A 22085-nucleotide genomic window follows, 5' to 3' on the forward strand; every position below is an offset into this window, starting at 1 on the left:
CTTTGCCTCTTCTGTTCCTTCCTTCTACCTTCTACCTTCTACCTTCTGCCGATTTGCCCACAAAATATGAAGGACCAATTCACGCTCTCCACCATAACAAAGCAGCTTTTACGTAACAATGGCTACCAACCACTTCCTCTATCAGAGTGACTGACTCACTTCCTTTTGTTGAACACTTATCATCAAATAATCACAACTCCCAGATTCATAAATTCACAAGAAGAAAAATCCACTAAAACACTCATTACCAACGATGGGGAAGAAGCAGGTAATGGTTTCGGCCAAGGAGCTGGACTTGTCGACCGTTAAATACGAGAAAGAAACAATCCAAGGTATCAATTTTTATTAATTATATATGGGAAATGTGATACAATCCGACCATTTGAATTGGAATTTGATAAACTTTTTTGTTCTCTTATTTTGGATTTGGATCGATTGGGGTGCAGCTCCTCATTTGACGGGATCAATACTGAAGTTGTTTGTGAGGATAATTGAAATTCCAATTATAGGTTCTTTGATCATATCTTTCATGAAAAAAGAGAATAACATGGTTGAGATTCGTTGTTTTGTGTCGCTCTCTTTCTTCGGCTTTAATATCATTACTAGTTATTACTCAGTTTAAAATACGGGTATTCTTAAGAAAATTTTAATGATGATTTTGATTTTTGGTATTTGCAGATGTTGCAGAACACTGAGATACTAGAAAAACCCATGTTTAAACCTGAATTTCCTTCTCAAGCTTTAGTTTATCACTCCTTTTTAACCTTCTTTTTCTTGTTTGATTGTTTTTGTAAGAAACTTTTGTTCCTTTGATGAAAAGTGTACCATGTTTCAAGCCATGAATAATGATTCTAGCTGTTGAGTAGTTTGTCGATAGTTGTGCATTTTCCCATGTGTCATTGGTTAGTTAGAAACCTAGCTGATTGTTTGTGTGATATCAAACCAGAAGCAGAACCTTCTGTTGTCATTGTGGATGAAGAAGGGAAATCTACTGATAGAGTTGAATCAGCCCTTAAGTGTCTTCCTCATTATGATCCTGCTAGTTGCTGGAGTGGGGATACACTTCCATCGTTCCGGTACTGGAAGATTCGTGACTTTGCTTATGCTTATCGATCAAAACTTGTGACACCTTCTAAGGTAATTCATATGAAATGCTAGAGAGTTTTTTTGGCTCTAAATCAGTTACAATGAAGATTCTCTCCTTTTGGTGTATAGATAGCAGAACAAATCATCACACTTGTTGAGGGGTGTAAATATCATAAGGCCCCAACACCATTATTGATTTCATTTGATGCTGAGGATATCAGGAAGCAAGCAACAGCTTCAACACAAAGGTTTAAGGAAGGTATTTCAGCATTATCTGTTCACGAAGCTTTTTCATCCACATATTATGGTTACTATAGGGATCCTGTCTGCAGAAATCTTGTAAATTCAAATATCTAAAGAGGAACTGTTGCTGTGAGTCATGCAGGAAATCCATTGTCAATCTTCATTGTACCACTCATCTGCTTGTCTTTCTGCTTGTCAGATATCAACCTGGTGAAGTTAGAGCATTCGGGATGATTGCTGGAGGCTCTGGCATTACACTAATGTTCCAAGTATGTTATAAATCATGACAGATACTTCTGTAATATATATGCAAGGTTTAAATGTTTGAATAATATGTCACCTTCTCTTTTCATTTTTTTTCTGGTTTTGTTTCTGATTAGGTAGCCAGAGCTATATATGCAAGTTAGTTATGCATATTATCTGAGTTAAAATGATGATTGTATTTTGGAAATTTGTAATTAGGAGGATCAAAATGGGTTCTTTTGCTTGACCAACTTAAGGGAACACGTTTGATAGCATTGACTTCTTACTAATTAACCGGATTTTCTATTTCATGTGATAGCATTGCCTTTTTGGTCTTTAATTTGTTGGATTTTGAAAAATGCTCCACTGGTTCCCCTTTTTAAACTCATGTTGTTAGGACCTAAAGTTTTTCTATTCTATTTAACTCGATTTCTTGGTCAGTGCTATTATCAATCACTTGAGGACATAGCTGAGAGTGTTTTTGGTTCAAGAGAAAAGCTCACTACTATTTACCTTGAAAATAATCCATGTGTACGGTTTGCAACTTGCAGTATTTAGAGACTATAGTTTTTGTTGGTTTTTACGATTGCAGCATCCTTACGATCCCAAATGTTTTGTTATGGCTAATTGGTTGATTATCTTGATATTTTTGGTTCTCTGTCTGGTTCAAATTCGTAGTTGGAACATGATTAATTCTTACTCTGTATGATACGGAGCTCCGTTTTCTTGTTGTGTTTTCCTGATTTCATAATTTTTTCCTCCCTTTTTCTCTGAGAAACTGGTGATCCTGTAACAGATACTAACTTCTTGCTTCTACTCAAGCAAGGGAATATTGGTGTTCTGAAGATTCTGATAATGGCGACATCAATTTGAACCGCAATTGATGTACATCTATCACACTGTTTTTTATTTTATGTTTTGTACATTCCACTGTATGTTCCAACTTGTTTGTAATTCAAATCTGGAAAACTTCTCTTGGTTCACATGCATCGAGCACGTAAATTTATCTGTTGGATTTGGAGCAATTGCTGAATGTTATTTGTTTTTCTTTTGGTTCAACGCTGAATATGTTTTGATGTCAGAGAAATTGTCTTTGGAATTCTTCCTGCTTACCTTTGCTCCATTGAGAAATTATTTGGTTGGTTTTTGTAGTCGATGTGCTTTGCGTCCCCCATAATCTTCAATTTTGACCTTTTGAGTTCACATCCATTTTAAAGAAGTTTAAGCTTATTATATGTAATCAAGAACAGAAATTTCCAAACATTTTATGGATGGATGTTAAACAAGTTGTAATTAATTGATTGATAGTGTATACAAATTCATGTATGATCCAAACATATTCATATCAAATGAATATATATTGATGTATTTTATGGCTAAACAAAATTAGTCCCTTGATTAGTCAAACAATTAATTCGTTTCGTATCTTGTATCTCCAAATAACGTGGGGGGAATTATATATTTTTATTAAATTATATTTAATATTAATCATTTCAAATTATCTTTTATAGTATCATATATTATGATTTGAGTAAATTCATATAAGAATATTAATTATTAAGAATTTTATTAAATTATATATTTTAATTATAATATATTTAATATATTTAATAATAATTATGTTTAAATATGATTAAATTATTTATTATTGATAATAATAATCTTATTAAAATTTAAATAACAATAACAATAATCATTTACCAAAATAAATTTATGCTAAGGGTATTCTAGTCATTTTAGTTTTTTCCATTATGCTATTACACCCCTATTCCATTCAACCAAACACAAGATTACTATTACGCCTCTATTCCATTACATTCAACCAAACAGTTGATTTGCTATTACACCTCTATTCCATTACACCTCTAATCCAATACACCTCTAATCCAATACAGCGAACCAAACGTGCCCTTACATAATTTCCATGTATCAGCATATCAAAGATATTCATATATGTACATGTCATGATACATATCATTCTCTTACCATTTCATCATATACATACATCATCCATTTCAATATATCAATATATCATGTACCATCATTTCCATGTATTTCATGTATATACTTGTATTAGTTCGTATCGAACTCATATTGTCTCGTAACAGAACATTTCCCGTTGAACCACTAAGATAATATCGGATAAACGAGAATCTTGCACACTAAGTGCTAACATGTGGTCGAAGCCACTACTATCACATATCTCATATCAGTGCTATATGGGTCTGCTCACACAAGCTGTCAGTCAGGACTTAGCTACACGGTGCTGCTCACAAAAGTTGTCAAGTAACCGCAACACATGCCGAAAACTCAGCCACCGATAGGACATACAAGACCAGCACCCGAAACATAGTAACCCCTAATGACATGTCATTTGTATCCTATATATTCCTAAGGTTCAAACAGGACTTGATAGTTGTCGTATGTCGTTGAATTTTCCTCGTTTCGTTATAAGCTAAATTGTATAACATATATATATCGATTCATTTTCAATAAAATTCATATAATAACATTCAATTTAATCAACAATATACATAGTAAGTTCATACGAACTTACTTGGCTAAATTGCAAAAATACCAAAGTTTAGGGGTATTTTGGTAATTTTCTATTTTCCTCAATTTTCCACCTGACCTTGATCTAAATTAATAATTTCATTTAGTATATTAATTTAGACAATAAAAAAATTCATTTCATGCATTTTGGTTATTTTTGACATTTTACAAAATTGCCCCTAAAGTTTTACTTGTATTCAGTTTAGTCCTTGAGCCCAAAACATGCAAATTAACCATTTTACCCAAAATTGAGCTTAGCCAAATGTTCATAGCTCCCAATACAGCCGATATTTATGAAAATTTCAAATCAAATCGATGTACTTTTATTAATTTAACAATTTAGTTCCTAATCGATAAATTCATCAAAAATCACTTAACAAAATACTTTTAAAGACCAACTAATATTTCAAATTCATCATTTAACATCAAATGTCACAAGATTCATCAATGGCAATAGTCAAAATCTTTAACAGTTTCAAAATCAAATGTACGGGTTAGCTGGACCTAATTGTAACGATCCCAAAAACATAAAAATTAAAAGAAACGGGTGAAAGATGGCTTACCATGCATGAATTCAAGCATGGTCGAACCTTGGTTCTTATTGCCATGGTGTTTCAGTGGTTTGGAGAAGATGATAAGTATAAAATGTTTTTCTTTCTTTTTGTTTTACTTACTTTATGTTTTTAATACTTTATTATTATTTTAATTAATAAAAATAACACATACTTATCCTAAAAAACCGACTATAATAAGTCATCATGGTCTAATTGTCATATAAGTCCACATACTTCCACTAAGTAATCCATTAAATCATTAAAATTCAATAGCAACTAGGTTTTACATCTTTTACAAATTAGTCCTTTTTAATTAATTAACTATCGATATGTTAAAATTTTTCAACGAAACTTTAATACCACTTTTATGACACACCGTAAATATTTTTAAAAATATTTACGGTTTGGTTTATAGATATGAGGTCCTGATACCGTATTTTCTAAAACCATTTGAACTTAATAGTTCGTTTGTATAACAAAAATCACTATATCAAAAACCTTTCTAAAACCATTTTTGAATCGTTAATATTTATGAACTTACTCATCGTATTTGGTAGCCTCGAAACCACTGTTTCTGACACCACTAAAAAACGGGCTGTTACAATGATGCTCACACAAGCTGTAACTGTAAATGCTCACATAAGTTGTAAAATGGGCCTGCTCACACGGGTTGTGGGTCGGGATGTTAGGCTACATGATGCTACTCACATAAGCTGTGGAGAATCTGTAACAAATGCAGAACCTTAGCCATCGGTAGGACATCCAAGACTAGCATCTGAAACGGTAAATAACCCCAATGAAATGTCATTTGTATCCTAAGCATTCTCGAGGTTCATACGGGCTGTGATTCACATTCATATCATATAATTACTTAAGCATTTCTTTATCACATGAATTCAACTATATAATTTCTCTATTTTCAATCATGACCCTCAATTATAATTTCATTTCAATTTTGTCCATTTCCACAACTTAATATTTACTATGCAAGAAAATCTAAATACAACATACTTAGATATTTAATAATTCACAAAACAACAATTAAATCAATTAATTTATTATAGGAACTTACGTAATCCAAAAAGGACAATTAACATAACACCGATGATTACACCGCTAACTTTCCTTTCTTGCGATTATTGTCTGATTGACTCATTTCTTGATCTAAATATAATAATTTAATTCAACTATACAATTAAAATACTTTTAAATACTAAAATTGATGTAATTGAACCTTTAATAAATATTTTGTACTTTTATTCTAAACTTTTACCTTTTCTTCAATTTAGTCCCTAAACCCGAAACTTTCAAATTTATCACAATTAAACCAACTCCATGCTACCTAAATTTTCCTCTATGAAATTACAACCCATATTTATTAAAAATTTTAGAAATTACATATTAATTTCAAGATATTAACAATTTAGACCTTATGTTAAAAATTAAAAAAAATCACTTTATAAAGTAGTCCTTAAACATTTCATAACTTCCAAATCTACCATTTTCTATAAAAAAATTCTAAGATTCATCAATGACAAGTTTTAAAATCTTTAACAGTTTTGAAAACGGAGGTACAAGTTAGCTGGACTTAGTTGCAATGATATAAAAAACACAAAAACTACTGAAAACGGGTCACAAAATGACTTACATGCAATCAAACAAGCTTGGTCGATTCTTGCAACCCCAAGAAATGGTGTTTTTGGTTGAAGAATACCAAATAAAGAAGATGATGGCTTTGATTTTGTTTTAATTTATGCTTTTATTAATTAAATTACCATTTTACCCTTTAATAACCATTAAAATTTCTTATTTAACAAGCCATGACCGTCCACTTACTTTATCTATGGTCTAATTACCATTTAAAACCCTCAAATAAATTTTTTACAACCATTTAACACACAAACTAATGGCGATTAACTTTTGCACCTTTAATAATTTAGTCATTTTTCCTTAATTAACTATCCAAACGTCAAAATTTCTGGATCAAATTTCAAAATATCTATATTGTAATTCTGTAAATATTTAATAAAAATATTTACAGTCTTGATTTACAAAACTGAGGTCCTGATACCTCGTTTTCTGAAATCACTTGACTTCAGGGAAAAAATCACTTGTACTTAACTATTCATTCAATTAAAAAATTTTATCATATAAAAATTTAATATTATACTATATTTGACTCATAAATATTAAATAATAATATTAACAGACTCACCCATCAAATTTGTGGTCTTGAAACTATTGTTTCTGACACCGCTAGAAAACAGTTTGTTACAGTTATAATGTTTTATACTACTTTTAAAAGTCTGTTATAAATTATAAATGCTTCATTCAAATATTTTGAACTAGAAAATATTTTTAAATAAATAAGAAGTACATCTACTATGCTTTTTCGCCAACTGAACAATTTTGTTAAGTATGTAAGTATTGCGACATCCTACATTCGGATTCGATAAACCAGGTCGGGTATAGGGTGTTACAAGTTAATTGGTATCAGAGCTTTCAATTTAGTTGATCATCTAAAAGTTGTGTTAGAGTTAGCCCTATATGCATAAGAGGTCGGACCTAGCTTAGTCCTCTAGGTAAGTTAAAGATATTTGTTAGACGAATACTCTGGCACACTATTAGTATTGTGGTAAGTGAGACAGTTGGAAAGAAAGATGATAATTTCATTAATAAATGAATGAGAATAATAAAAACTGAACAAAAAAATTAAATACAAGAAAAGAAAAGGTCTTCAGTTTCCCTCCTTTGTAGGTTGATCAGTTGGGTCAGTAGGGGCTTCTTTTGTCTGGGGGCATTCTCTGGGGACTTTTTCAAGGTCAATTGAATCTTCCAAATTCTCCTCATCTGTTATGGTTTAATGGGAATGAATAAGTTGGCCGATTGTTTCCGTCCCCTCTGGAACTTCTTCCAATCTTTGCCTTCAGGATTGTAAACATTGAAGTTCAAGGATTCAATGGTGACATTCTGTAGGTAGTTGAAGTTCATCTAAATCAGGTTGAGAGGACCTGCAACAACTTGGGCATGAAGGACCAGATTGGACCGCAGTATGAAGAAGGCCTTTGCCAGATTCATTTTGGTGTCCTCCTGGTACTTTTTTAGAGCCTCTTCATTGGATTGGTGTAGATGCTCCAACTTTGATAGGCGTTGTTGGTCTTGAGATTTGAACTTCTCCTCCAAAGAGGACTCACTGGCCTTTAGCTGATTGATCTCTTCCTCTATTTTTTTTGTTTAGACCTTCTAAACTTGTATATTTGGCTTTCCAAGCAAAAGCACAGGATTCATGATCTTTAATTTGACTAAGGGCTACCTCATGAGTCTGGCGTAGTTGAGCTAAGAACTATTCGCCAGAGTGCACAGTTTCTTCCAAGCTTGCCAGTTTGACGCTATTTTGATTACAAGTCTCATTAAGGGCCTAAATCATAAGCTCATATTCAGCTGATAAAGCTTGAAATGACCTCTTTAGTGCAGAGACTGAGGTAATTGAGGATTTTAGGAAAGAGAAGAGAGGAAAACCTCTTTCACTTGCTGAGGCAAGTTGTTATTTTACTATTTCTAGAAGGCGTCTAGTGAGAAGGAATGTTGCCTTGACCTTAAGAGATCCTGCCATGGGAAAATTCTATTTGCTTCGGCAGTTGGAGTATTGTTAAGTAATGGACATTTTGCCAGGTAGTATGTTATGCCTGATTCAGGAGGTTGGCCAAGCATATTTGGTATTGAGGTTACCAGGTTGATCAAATTTCAAGGTCAAAATTTTCTGAAGTAGGGGAGAGTTGTCATAACCCAAAAGCGGCGAATCGAAAAAGGTGAGTAAGGTATGTAAGTAAATTGATTTGGCACTATGGTAGCATAACTGTAACACCCTTGACCCGTCTTCATCGTTGGATTAGGGTTACAGAGCATTACCGTACAATCGAGAAACATTTATCAATAATTCATTTACTAAATAAATGACATTCAAACATATCAAGCATAAGCATTTCGTCCCTAAATCGAGCCTTCGAGGCCCTAAAATTTACTTTGAGGCAATTCGGGACTAATTTGAAAAAAAAAACAAAAGTTGTAAGAAAAAGTTACAAACTTTATAAAACAGAGGTCACACGGTCGTGTGGTCAGGACGTGTAACTTTCAAACAAGGGACACACGGCTGTGTCCTCACCCGTGTAACTCATTGAGTATCCCCACACGACCGTGTGTCAGGTTGTGTGCTAGGCTGTGTAACTCTCTCAGTTGCCACACACACCCGTGTGCTAGGCCGTATAACTCACTAACTTGAAACACTATGAAGTTCTCAGATGACTGATAGCACTAGAAAGAACATAGGTTTTCCTTTTTACTTATTGGTTAAATTGTTCCCATTTAGTTATCCTTAGCATACATTTTAGCATTTTCAATTTAGTAAATCGCATTTTATAACTCAGTGAATCGTAGCCTATTTTATCATTAATTTTGCTATCTTATTGCATTAATGTCGCTATATGAGTTAATCATAGATTGCGTCCAGAATTGTCACCGCACCTGATAGCTGCCCGCAATGTCGCTGAATAAGTTAATTCCAGATTGCGTCCAGAATTGTTGCTGCACCTGACAACTGTCTGGATAAGAACCAAAACTGGGTGAGGTGTCCAATCTGGTATAACCAACCTGTACGTACACGGACAAAATAATTTTGAGGAAAAGGACATTTGTACTGTTGGAGGAGGACATAGAAGGTGGACGTGAAAATAAAAATAGAGCTTTTTTCTCCATCATCATCTTCATCATCTTACCTTGAAACTTGCTGCCATGGTAGCTTAAGCCTCTTACGAGTGAGCCAACGTGAAAACCAGATGCAGACTAGCTCTTGACGAGGAGACCTAAGTGTGCTACAAGAGGAAATAGAGAGATTCAGTCGAGTTGTCTAAGGATAGTATTCTCCATTCGATTCTTTCTTATTTCTTTCTAAATGTTGGTGATTACTCTCTGATTTCTGATTGTATGGAAGTACTGATGAATTCTAGGTGAAATGTTAACTTAGTTAATCTTACATTTATTGTTTAATCTTGGGGTTTGAATGTTTTTTAACATGAAAGTGTTATTGTAGTCACTGACACTGGAAAGTGCAGTGACAGTTTGAGCCAACAAGCATTTCAACGGAAGTTGAGTGAGGATTAGAGGAATTTAGTCCACTTGTTCTTAATAGTGTTGTATTGCTATCATCGGAAGGTGAGGTTAATATGAATGTTTAAGTCTCAAATTAAATAGAGGAGTAATGCTGGGTAAGATATACATTGAATTTTATTGCCTCGATAATTGAATTTTATTGCCTCGACAATCACCTATACTTTTGCACCTTGTGAGCACTTAGTATTTTGCTAAAAATTCATGTTGGGGATTTCAGTTTATTACTATCATATTTTGTTTTATTGTTTTCAATTTATTGCATCGATAACTACTCTCACAATTTATCTCGTTCCAATCTAGTTATTGCACTAACATTAATAGACAAAAGACTACCATCCCTGTGGGATTGATATCCGACAGACTCACATTTGTCTACTATACTTGCATCGATAGTGTACGCTTTCACAATATTGCTGTGACGTTAAATAGCCGATCAAGTTTTTGGTGTCGTTGTTGGGAATGGCATTTTTTTATGTTTATTTTTTTTTGTTTTTTTTTTCACTTTATTTTCCTTTTATAATATTTAGTATTCACTAACTAGTTTTTCTTTGTTGCTATTTCTTTAACTTAATTGTAGGTGTTTTATGACCCGAAGAAATTTGGATTTTCTTGCCAATTTTGATCCAAGAATTGAAAGGATTGTTTGGAATAGACTTCTAGAACAAAGAAATATGGCTCTACTAGGAAACAATGCAACCATACCCCCGATGCAACAGCAAAATGTTAATAACCCATTGTTGCCGCAAGATGGTAGCATACGAAATAGGACTATACGAAATTTTGTAGTACCTGTTTTGGATGGTATACAACTAGGAGTTGTTAGGCTAGCAATCCAAGCTTGGAATTTTGAACTCCAGCTAATAATGTTTCAAATCCTAAATTCTAATGGACAATATGCTGGACTGCCACACGAAGATGCGAGAGAAAATCTTAAATCCTTTTTATTGATCTGTGCTTCCTTTAGTCAACAAGGCATTCCTGATGATGCCTTGAAGATGTAATTATTTCCTTATTCCTTACAAGGAAGAGCTCGTACTTGGTTTTTTGGACTACCTGTCGGATCAATTACTTCTTGGGATGCACTAGCAACAGAGTTTGTTTTATGATTTAACCCGCCGGCAATGAATGCTTGTCTTCGAAATGATATTACTGCTTATCATCAACTGGATGATGAAAATCTTCACACCATATGAGAACGTTATAAATCTTTACTTTGACATCGCCCCATGCACAGCATTCAACCAGAAACACAAATTGAGATTTTTTATAATGGGCTGAATTCACAAACAAGGAATCTTGTTGACGTATCAGCCAATGAACCTCTGTTGGATTGTACTTATAGTGATGCTATGAGAATTTTTGAGAGAATTGCTTAGAATGATTATCAATACCCTATCTCCAGAGCTGCACAAGCAAAAACTACTCCATGAGTTATTGAATTGGATGCAATAACTGCACTAAGTGCTCAAGTTTCTTCTCTCACAAAAATGATTAAAAATATGCAATGGACTAGTGGAGTTGCACCTATACAAGTCGTTCAGCAAGTTGATGTTCCTACCTTTTTTGTGAGATCTGTAGTGAAAACCATAGCTATGAAGACTGTCCATAACATGCAGAGAATTCATGTTATATTAGTAACAGCCGCAACAATTCTTATGGTAATTCTTACAACAACTTTACACGCAACCAACCGTTTTGGGGAACTCAGTATACTGGACAAAATGTTGCAACATTCAGATATGGGAATACATCTACTCAAGGAAATTATAATCCCAGACAAGGGAATTACAATCAATAATAGTAGAACTACAATCAGCACACTCAGATGCATCCGTAACAAGGGCAAACACATCCACAACAAAATCTGATGCAGCCTCAACACTCTTCAATACCAAATCAACATGTTCAAGGACATCGACAGCAATCGTACACACAAGCTTCTACTTCTGACCCATTAACAACTCTTGAGGCGTCAATACAGGAGTATATTACTCGCACGGAAGCTATCGTACAAGGTAATTCATCTTCCATTTGAGCATTGGAGGCACAATTAGGAAAAATTGCTTCAAATCTGAATACTCAACCACCAGGTACATTACCTAGTGACACGAAAAATGCTAGTCTAAGGGGGAAAGAACATTATAAGGCTATCACTCTTAGAAGTGGTAAACAAACTGGTGAACCGTTTATCAACTCTACTGTAGCAGCTCAAGATACAAATAGAGTGATCACTGATGGAAATGTTGAATCTGAAGAATTTTTTGATGCATCAGACAAAGAAGTTCCACAAATTGTGACTCATATGCCTAATGTTCAACATTCGAAACTGTGGACGCAATCAAAGGTGTCGGTGCTAGAAGATATATCTCTGCCTTTACCCTTCCCACAAAGATTCAAGAATAATGAGCATGACAAGCAATATCAGCAATTCCTAGACACACTGAAGGAACTGCAGATCAACATTCCTTTAGTAGATAATCTGGTACAAATTTTGAGTTATGGGAAATTTATGAAAGACCTCTTGTCCAAGAAAAAGAAGCTCATTGATATTGAAACTATTGCACTCACAGAAGGTTGTAGTGTTGTTTTGACAAACAAGTTGCCCCCTAAATTGAAGGATCTTGGAAGCTTTACCATCCCATGTTCAATTGACAATCATTATTTAGGTAAGGCTTTATGCGAATTGGGAGCTAGCATTAACCTAATGCCACTATCTACTTTTAGAAAGTTGGGAATTAGTCACATAAAATCTACTGCAGTGACGTTACAATTAGCCGATCGATCATTGGCTCAACCTGAAGGGCAAATAATAGACTTCTTAGTTTTGTGTGGATAAATTCGTTTTTCTAGTTGATTGCATTATACTTGACTGTGAGGCAGAAAAGGAGGTTCCCATAATCTTGGGACAACCATTTTTAGCCACTGACCAAACTCTTATTAATGTTTGTAAATGTGAACTAACCATGCGACTTAATGATGAGAAAGTCACCTTTAGTGTTTTTAACTCTATTCAATGCAAGGACAAATAAGAATCCTATACTGTTGATGTGCTAGATGATCTAATTGAGGAAGAGTTCAATGACCAATGCGTAGTACTTTCTGAAGAGTTTGCAGTGACAGTTGATGCTAAATCTTTAGACGATTGTGACAGTATGGTTAAAACTCATAATCTTGAACTTAAGCATGGATGGCAGATTGAATCCTTAGACCTAGCCAACAGAACAACCCCAATTTTCAAACCATCTATTGAATAAGCTCCTACTTTGGAATTGAAACCACTACCTCCTCATCTTAAATATGTCTTTCTAGGTGATTATAATACTCTCCTAGTTATTATATCCGCAACACCGGATGTAACTCAAGAAGAGAAATTGGTCAATATTCTCAAGCGACATAAACGAGCTATTACTTGGAGTATTGTAGATATTGAAGGTATTAGTCCTTCTTTTTCCATACACAAGACCAAGTTGGAAGATGAAGGCGAGCAATTGATTGAACATCAAAGAAGATTAAATGAGAAGATGAAAGAAGTTGTCAAGAAGGAAATCATAGAATAGCTTGATACTGGAATTATTTACTCGATTTCTAACAGCAATTGGATAAGTTCAGTGCAATGCGTGACTAAAAAGAGTGGCATCACTGTAGTTCGCAACAAAAAGGATGAATTAATTCCTACACGTATTTCCACGGGATGGCTAGTTTGTATAGATTATCACTAATTGAATGTGGCCACAAGGAAGGATCACTTCCCACTTCCTCTCATCAACCAAATGTTAGATTGGCTTGCTGGAAAGACCTATTATTGTTTTTTAGATGGCTATTCTTAGTACCATCAAATTGTTATTGCACCGAAGGAACAAGAGAAAACAACCTTCACCTGCCCCTTGAGTACTTTTGCTTTTCACCGTATGTCTTTCGGTCTTTGCATCGCACCAGCCACATTTCAAAGGTACATGATGACAATATTCTCAGATATGATCGAAGACTCTTTATAGGTTTTTATGGATGATTTCTCAGACTATGGGAATGATTTTGATCATTGCGTTGACAATTTGGATAAAGTACTGAAGTGATGTGAGGACACACATCTTGTCCTGAATTGGGAAAAATGTCATTTCATGGAAACTGAAGGCATTGTGTTAGGCCATTGCATCTCTTTTCAAGGAATTCAAGTAGACAAAGCTAAGGTGGAAATCATTGAGAAATTATCTCCATTAACAAATGTGAAAGGTATCCATGGTTTTCTTAGTCATGCAAGGTTTTACCGAAGGTTTACTAGAAATTTTTCAAAAATTTCAAAGCCATTATGCTCATTGCTGGAGCAGAATAAAAAAATTTTCTTTGAAAATGCATGTCTGGATGTCTTTATTCAGTTAAAAAAGAAGCTAGTGAATGCACCCATTGTCGTTGCACCCGATTGATCTCAACATTTTGAAGTTATGTGTGATGCAAACGACTTTACTGTGGGTCAGTTCTAGGACAATGAAAGGGAAAAATATTTCACGCCATCTATTATGCTAGCAAAACTCTTAGAGAGGCTCAACTCAATTATACCACCACCGAGAAAGAATTGACAAGTTTCGTTCATATCTTGTCGACGTAAAGGTTACTATATTCACTGATCATTCGGCGTTAAGATATCTCTTTGCGAAAAAGGATGCCAAACCAAGACTGATACGCTGGATATTACTACTGTAACAAGAATTTGACATCGCGATAAAAGACCGTAAGGGTTTAGAGAATCAAGTTGCAGATCATCTGTCTCGATTGGAAGTTGGCAGCGAATAAAGAAACATACTTCAAATTGTCGATGCATTCTCAGATAAGAAGTTATTTGCTGTAGGTGTAACTTCTTGGTATGCAAATTTTGTTAATTATCTAGTATGTGGAAAACTCCCATTGGGTGTCATAGGGCATGAAAAAGAAATATTTTTTCGTGACATAGTGAATTATCATTGGAACGAGCCGTATTTATGCAAGGTATGTAATGACATCATCATTCAATGTTGTGTTCTGAAAGAACAGATGCTTTCAATCCTGAAGCATTGTCATGATGCTTCTTAATGAGGTCATTTCGGTGGTATGAGAACTGCTACTAAAGTTCTCCAATTAGGATTTTACTGGCTGACATTATTCAAAGACACCTACAATTTTGTGAATTAATACGATAGGTGTCAGAGCACCAGTTCTATATCCCGACTCATTGAAATGTTGCAGCAGCCAATTATGGAGGTTGAATTATTTGATGTTTGGGGTTTGGATTTTATGGGACCGTTTTCGAGTTCATTTGGAAATCTTTATATATTAGTGGTTGTTGACTACGTCTCGAAGTGGGTGAAAGCTGTTGCAGTCCCAAAGGATGATGCAAAGACAGTGCTAAAATTTTTTCACAAGCATATACTCACCCGCTTTGGCACACAAAAGGCATTGATTAGTGATCAGGGTACACACTTTTATTGCAACCAAGTGGTAACCATACTGAATAGTTATGGAGTTGATCATACAATGGCTACTACTTATCATCCACAAACCAATGGACAAGCCGAAGTATTGAATCAACAAATTAAGAACATTCTTGAGAAGGTTGTAAACCCTTCGAAGAAAGATTGGTCTTTCCAATTGGATGATGCTTTATGGGCAATGTGGACAGCATACAAAACTCTATTAGTGATGTTGTCGTATCAATTAGTTTTTGGGAAAGCATGTCACTTGCCAGTCGAACTGGAACACAAAGCAATATGGGCAATTAAACAAGTGAACATGGACTATGCAGCGGCTAGAAAGAAAAGACTGTTGAATATCACTGAACTAGATGAGATTAGGAGAAATGCTTATGAAAATGCTGCAATTTACAAGGAAAAGACCAAACGATGGCATGACAAGATTATTTTTTAGCGACAATTTATCGTGGGTCAATAGGTTTTATTATTCAATTCTTGACTTAAATTGCACCCAGGTAAATTGCGTTCACGTTGATATAGACCTTTTTAAGTTTACACGTATTTCCTTATGGTGCAGTCACAATTCGAGATTGACGTGATAAACACCAGTTCAAAGTAAGTGGACAGAGGCTGAAACACTATAGTTGCAATAGTGATCAAAAGCAGGAAGAGACCATTAAATTGGTTGAAAAGTTTTAATTTTTTTATTACTACACCATAATTTTAATTTGTTTTAATTATGTTTTTTAAAATTTTGTTTTCCTTCCTTTTTGCAGAATAATTTGGTACCATTGTCGACGTATTAAAATCTTACTGTCAATGTATTCCATAAGTCTATACTGCCATTTATAGCTCATCAAAATTTAGACGCATTCAGATTCCACCGTTGGATCAAAACTCACTCAGCCGTTTGATCTTTCTAAGCAGACACAATTCTATTGGACATAACTCTTCTCGCCAGCCTTATATCTCTCCACAAAACAACACGTCTCTCCATCTTCCCCTTTTACTCACTATAAATCCTATCTTACTGTACCGATTGTAACGCATTCAAGCAACCATTTTTATTTCTTTTCTCTTTTCAAGATCATATCTTTTTCCTTTAAATCATTCTCCCTCAACAAAAGATGGCCAAAACAAGAGGCTCGGTCAAGAAAGCCACCAAATCTACTAGAGAACATGCGTCCACTACTACCATAATTCATGAATCGGAATCCCCCATGCCAGTGCAGAAAAAAGAGCCAATAGTCTTTTTGAATAAAGCGGTAATGGCACAATTTCATGTCAACATGTTGAAGTGAAATTTCCATCTTGAATAAGGCATTTCCCTTTAACCACAACAAGACTAGGTTAAACAATTCTACAAGACCATCTCAAAGTTAAAGTGGGAAACTTTTTGTACCCATTTTAGAAGTTACTCGCCTTTACCGGTACGTGAGTTTTATGCTAATCCCTACGATATGAGTTAGAGTTCATTTTTGTTCGAGAAGGTTTAATACCATGGGACACTTTTACAATCAACAAGCTGTACAACAACAAGGTCGATGTCAATGAACACTCCGAGTTCACTGATGACATCACAGATGAAAAAAAGAGACCTGTTGGTGAGAGACCTGTGTGTCGAGGGAGCAGTGCGGACGGGTTCCCATCAAAAGAACTATACAATGCACTGTCGCTTCCTGATGCTGCAAGGAAATATTAGGTTTCATTTTGTCAACTGCAGGTTCAAGCCCTTCACTCACAACACCACAGTCACTCTCAACAGAATGTGTCTAATACATTTTATCGTCAAGTGCAAAAAATTGATGTAGGCGCAAAACTTCACCAAGAAATTGCTAATTGTGTCATAAGGCAGACTGAGATCTTGGTTTTCCCATCATTGGTGATGTTATTATGCTAGCAAAGAGGAATTGTGCCCCGTACTGGTAAGGAAGTTTGGGAAAATAAGGGCCCAATTAATGAAGCTTCTGTAGAGAGAATGACTCGTGGCAAGGACACGCCGATATTGAAGGAGGCAAAAATCAGCAAGACAAGAAAGGGCAAAGCCAAAGCCGACAACAACTGAACAAACCTAAATGGAGATACATCATTATGGTGCAAACTGAAAGATGTCGAAAAAATGGTAAATTCCATCAACAACAGGCAGATCAGGCTTCTCGCTACAGTAAAAGATATGGCGAAATTCGAGAATTTGTTTTATGCTTATACCAAAGCCTAAAACAGTTCTATTGTAGCCACATTAGACCAACTGAGCTCATCTCCACTACCAAAATTCCCTGTGTTTCCACCTATCATTCGTAATTATGACCTCTCTTTCTCAGATGACGAATTTGAAGACTGAGAAAAATCGGTGGCATCCCCACCCATTGTGCAGGTCTCTGATCATGAGAAAGAAGAGGAATCCAGAGATATTGAAGAATGCCTGCGAAAGATTGATAGTTTGTTCGAGGATGGTATTTTTGCTGATCAAGAGGACACTGTTTAAAAAGAAGTTGTTGCTGCAGAAGAGAAAATTGTTGCTAAAGAAGAAGAAGTCGTTGAAAATGAGAAAGAAAAAGAAGAAGAAGAAGTTTCTAAAAATGAGAAAGAAAAAGAAGAATAAAATTATGTTAAAAAGATTGTCACCGCACTTGAGTCCATAGGTGCAAATATTAATAATTTGGAGTGAACTAAAGCGAGCTGGAGCAAGACTGGCGAAAGTTGCTGAGGTAACTAGTAAGGAGCAATATAATTCATTGGCAATAGTGGTCTACACTGGACCACTCCAAGTGGCCTCTCCTACACAAACATCAGCCGATGATGCCAGGGCAGAGTCGGGCACTGAGGAGCAATCCGAAGAATGTGCAAAGCCCAAAGAAAAGAAAAGGAAGCACTTCAAAGATAAAAAATGAAAGAATGAGGAGGAGAAGAAAAAGAGGAGAAAGAAACATCATGCAGCCACATTGACGGCTGCGGATAACTGAGTTAGTTTATTTTAAGCTTTAGTTTAGTATTCATGCATTGCATGTAGTTGTAGGTTTTATTTTGGTAAATAGATATTTTCATTGCATTTTTATAGTCATTACATTTTCATGTTAGTGCATTGGGGACAATGCAAACTTTAAGTTTGGATGAATGCACATGGTGCTTGGAAATACACCCACATTTCAAAAAACATTTTAGAAATGAAGCATACAATGTTTAATTATAGTTAATGAAAATTGTTCAAAAATTTTTGTTACATTTGATACTTAATTCTTGAATCATGAAAATTATCAATGCATAAGTTGGATAAATTTGACAGAAGGTTGTAGCTTCAATTCTTTGATGAATGGATTAGGTTGTATTAATAATGAATGACTGCCATCATTCCTTAAATCTTGAATAAATATGCTTTTTACAGCTGATTATATATGTATATATAGTTATAAAGTAGAGACACTCCAAAGTGGGTGTAGTATAGAATGTTAAAAAGGGAACACTCCAATACAAGCGTTAGAAAAATCAATCCGGCCAAAGGCTATCGCTGCATGAGTGTGTGTCGGTGCAATTACGTACTTCCTGGGGGTTTGTTGCACCCTATCGTTACTTCTCAGGAACAAGGGTACAGTAATGCAATGATATCCTTTATTCTGAAAAAAAGGGAAAAATATGTATATATACTTAGTATTGTACAATAAATGTTGTAATGGTAAATAGAACTTAGGGTTTGAAGCGTGATGCTAGCATTGATGAAGTTGTAACCTTATTCATTCATGCTTATGAATTATCGGTGCAATATGCTTTCATCTAAATATGATTCATCCATTGGGAATTTAGAAGGTTCAAGTTGCTAAAATGATCATTTGCCTTAGTAAAATTTTTGTAGCCTTACTAGTTTCTGTTTTACTTGAGGACAAGTAAAAACTCAAGTTTGGGGGTGTGATAGCACTAAAAAGAACATAGGTTTTCCCCCTTACTTATTGGTTAAATTGTTCCCATTTAGTTATCCTTAGCATACATTTTAGCATTTTCAGTTTAGTAAATTGCATTTTATAACTCAGTGAATCCTAGACTATTTTATCCTTAATTTTGCTATCTTATTGCATTAATGTCGTTGCATGACTTAATCCCAGATTGAGTCCAGAATTGTCGCTGCACCTAACAGCTGCCCGCAATGTCGCTGCATAAGTTAATTCCAGATTGCATCCAAAATTGTTGCCGTACTTAACAGTTGTCTGGATAAGAACCAAAACCGCATGAGTTGTCTAGTCTAGTATAACCAACCTGTACATACAATGACAGAATAATTTTGAGGAAAAGGACACATGTACTGTCAGGGGAGGACATAAAAGGTGGATGTGAGAAGAAAAAAAGAGCTTTTTTCTCCATCATCATCTTCATCATCCTACCTTAAAGCTTGTGGCCATGGAAACTTAAGCCTATCACGAGTGAGCCAACATGAAAACCAAATACATACTAGCTCCTGATGAGGAGACCTAAGTGTGTTACAAGAGGGAATAGAGAGATTCAGTCGAGTTGTTTAGCTACAGTATTCTCAATTCGATTCTTGCTTATTTCTTTCTAAATGCTGGTGATTACTCTCTGATTTCTGATTGTATGGAAGTACTGATGAATTCTTGGTGAAATGTTATATTATTTAATCTTGATTTTATTGTTTAATCTTAGGGTTTGAATGGTTTTTAACACGGAAGTGTTATTGCAGTCACTGACACTAAAGTGTAGTGACAGTTTCAGCCAACAAGCATTTCAATGGGAGTTGAGTGAGGATTAGAGGAATTTAGTCCACTTGTTCTTAATAGTGCCATATTGTCATCATCAGAAGGTTAGGTTAATATGCATGTTTAAGTATCAGATTAAATAGAGAAGTAACGTTGGGTAAGATATAAATTGAATTTTATTGCCTCGACAATCACCTATACTTTTGCACATTGTGAGCACTTAGTATTCTGCTAAAAATTCATGTTGGGGATTCTAGTTTATTACTAACATATTTTATTTTATTGTTTTCAAGTTATTGCATCAAAAACTACTCTCACAATTTATCTCGTTCCGATCTAATTATTGCACTAACATTAATAGACAAAAGACTACCATCCTTGTGGGATCGATATCCGACAAACTCACATCTGTCTACTATACTTGCATCAACAGTGTACGCTTTCACATTATTGCTGTGATGTTAAATAGCCAATCAATGACATACGGCCGTGTCACTAGGTCATGTATGTCACACGATCGTGTGACAACCCGTGTCCCAGGCCGTGTGAACCCAAAATTCACCTAAAAATAAGCCATTTCAAATATATATCATAGCCAACCATTTAAACCATTTGAGCACACATTCAAGGGATTTAAACACCCTCCAATCACACACAAACATACCATAACAACCATTCTAAATCACATAACCAATAAGACATTCAAAGGCACCACAATTATATCAAAACATTAATTACCAAAACATACCAATAATGCCAGATTCCAAATATACCAACCTAGCTCAATTAACCATTACTTGAAACCATAAAAAACCATTTCCAAACCATCACTTACATACTAAAAAAGCCATATATACAAGTACTTAATGATGGTCAAAATGACCTAACTTAAAACAAGCATTAAAGGTTCATCAAATTCAAACATAAACTTCACAAGTATGATCATACCAAATCACCATTTACATATTCACAAAATATCATAGTCCTAAAATACTCTTCCCATTACATGCCACTTTAAACCAACTTTCAAACATGTAACACCCCAAAAATCTGAGAATTTAATTGTGAGACTCTGCAGTAATTAAACTATGTATCTGTGGTTCTGTGTTCTCCTATTGTGTTTAAGGTCTGGAGTTTGAGTCGCATTGTTAAAACTTTATCCTCTTAATCTCAGTACCTAAAATGCTAGAACGCGATAACATAAGTGAATAAAATATAACATTTCAAATATACGTGACTAAAATATAACCTGAGACAAACGAAAGTGACTATTTTGGTAGTTTACCCTTAAAATTTAATCTTTTTGTAACTGCCCGATTCTAGGCCTAGTCGGAACAGTGGTTTTGGGGCCACTAATCCGACAAGGAAAATTTTAATATTCTTATATTTTTATGATCTACAAATGTACGGAATGATTTTCTGAAACTTTCGTTTGAAAATGATTATGATTATGTGATGAATGAGTGCAGGTACATGTGTATATATATTCATGAGCAATGTCCTTGATATGTGATCGAATTTTGGTAAGGTTGATGTGTAGTAAGTATTACTATGAAGACTTGTAAATATTTGATAATGACTAGCTATTGGAATGGCTAGCTATGGACATGTTTGGTGTTATGTGTGTGTAAATGAAAGTTAATACAAAGAAAACATGAAAGAGTAAAATTAGTAATAAAATAGTTTTGGATAGAAACCATTGTATAACTTTGAAAAATCACCAAAAATTGTGAAAATCAAATTTGAGGTTGAATAAGATATGAAATTAAATCTTATTAAGTCTAGTTTTACATAGAGGAAACGGTGTAAGCAAGAGAATTTCATATTATGAGATATTTGAATTTTTATGAGATAGGGTCAGAGTGATTTTAGAATTCCCTCTTCTGAATTTGGAAACTCATTAAAAATTGTACAAATATAATTATGGGTTATAATTTATATGTTTAAAAATATTAATGAGTCTATTTTCAATAGAAACAAACAAAAATATCATCCATTCCCTTTACGAGGAGATAATTGATTTTTAGTGAAGAAGGATCGAAACTGTCAAATAGAAAAATAGGGATGAAGTTAAAGAATAAACTGTACTTATTAGCTAA

General features: G+C 34.6%; 1 protein-coding gene across 8 annotated transcripts; it reads left to right on the forward strand.

Annotated features, from left to right (window-relative positions):
- The first annotated feature begins 876 nt into the window (after positions 1-876).
- LOC121219068 (fatty acid amide hydrolase) lies at positions 877-2448 on the forward strand. Of its 8 annotated transcripts, none has more exons than XM_041096581.1 (4): positions 877-1137; positions 1216-1345; positions 1472-1598; positions 2014-2448. In XM_041096581.1, the coding sequence occupies exons 1-3, from the start codon at positions 892-894 to the stop codon at positions 1561-1563; spliced, it is 468 nt and encodes a 155-aa protein (XP_040952515.1). In that variant the 5' UTR covers positions 877-891; the 3' UTR covers positions 1564-1598; positions 2014-2448. The 8 variants fall into 8 exon arrangements, with proteins under 8 accessions (XP_040952515.1, XP_040952518.1, XP_040952517.1 ...); XM_041096584.1 differs by having other exon boundaries at positions 2369-2448; XM_041096583.1 differs by having other exon boundaries at positions 2395-2448.
- Positions 2449-22085: the final 19637 nt, after the last annotated feature.

This window comes from Gossypium hirsutum, chromosome D07 (genome assembly GCF_007990345.1).
Source record: "Gossypium hirsutum isolate 1008001.06 chromosome D07, Gossypium_hirsutum_v2.1, whole genome shotgun sequence".
NCBI classification, from domain to species: Eukaryota; Viridiplantae; Streptophyta; class Magnoliopsida; order Malvales; family Malvaceae; genus Gossypium; species Gossypium hirsutum.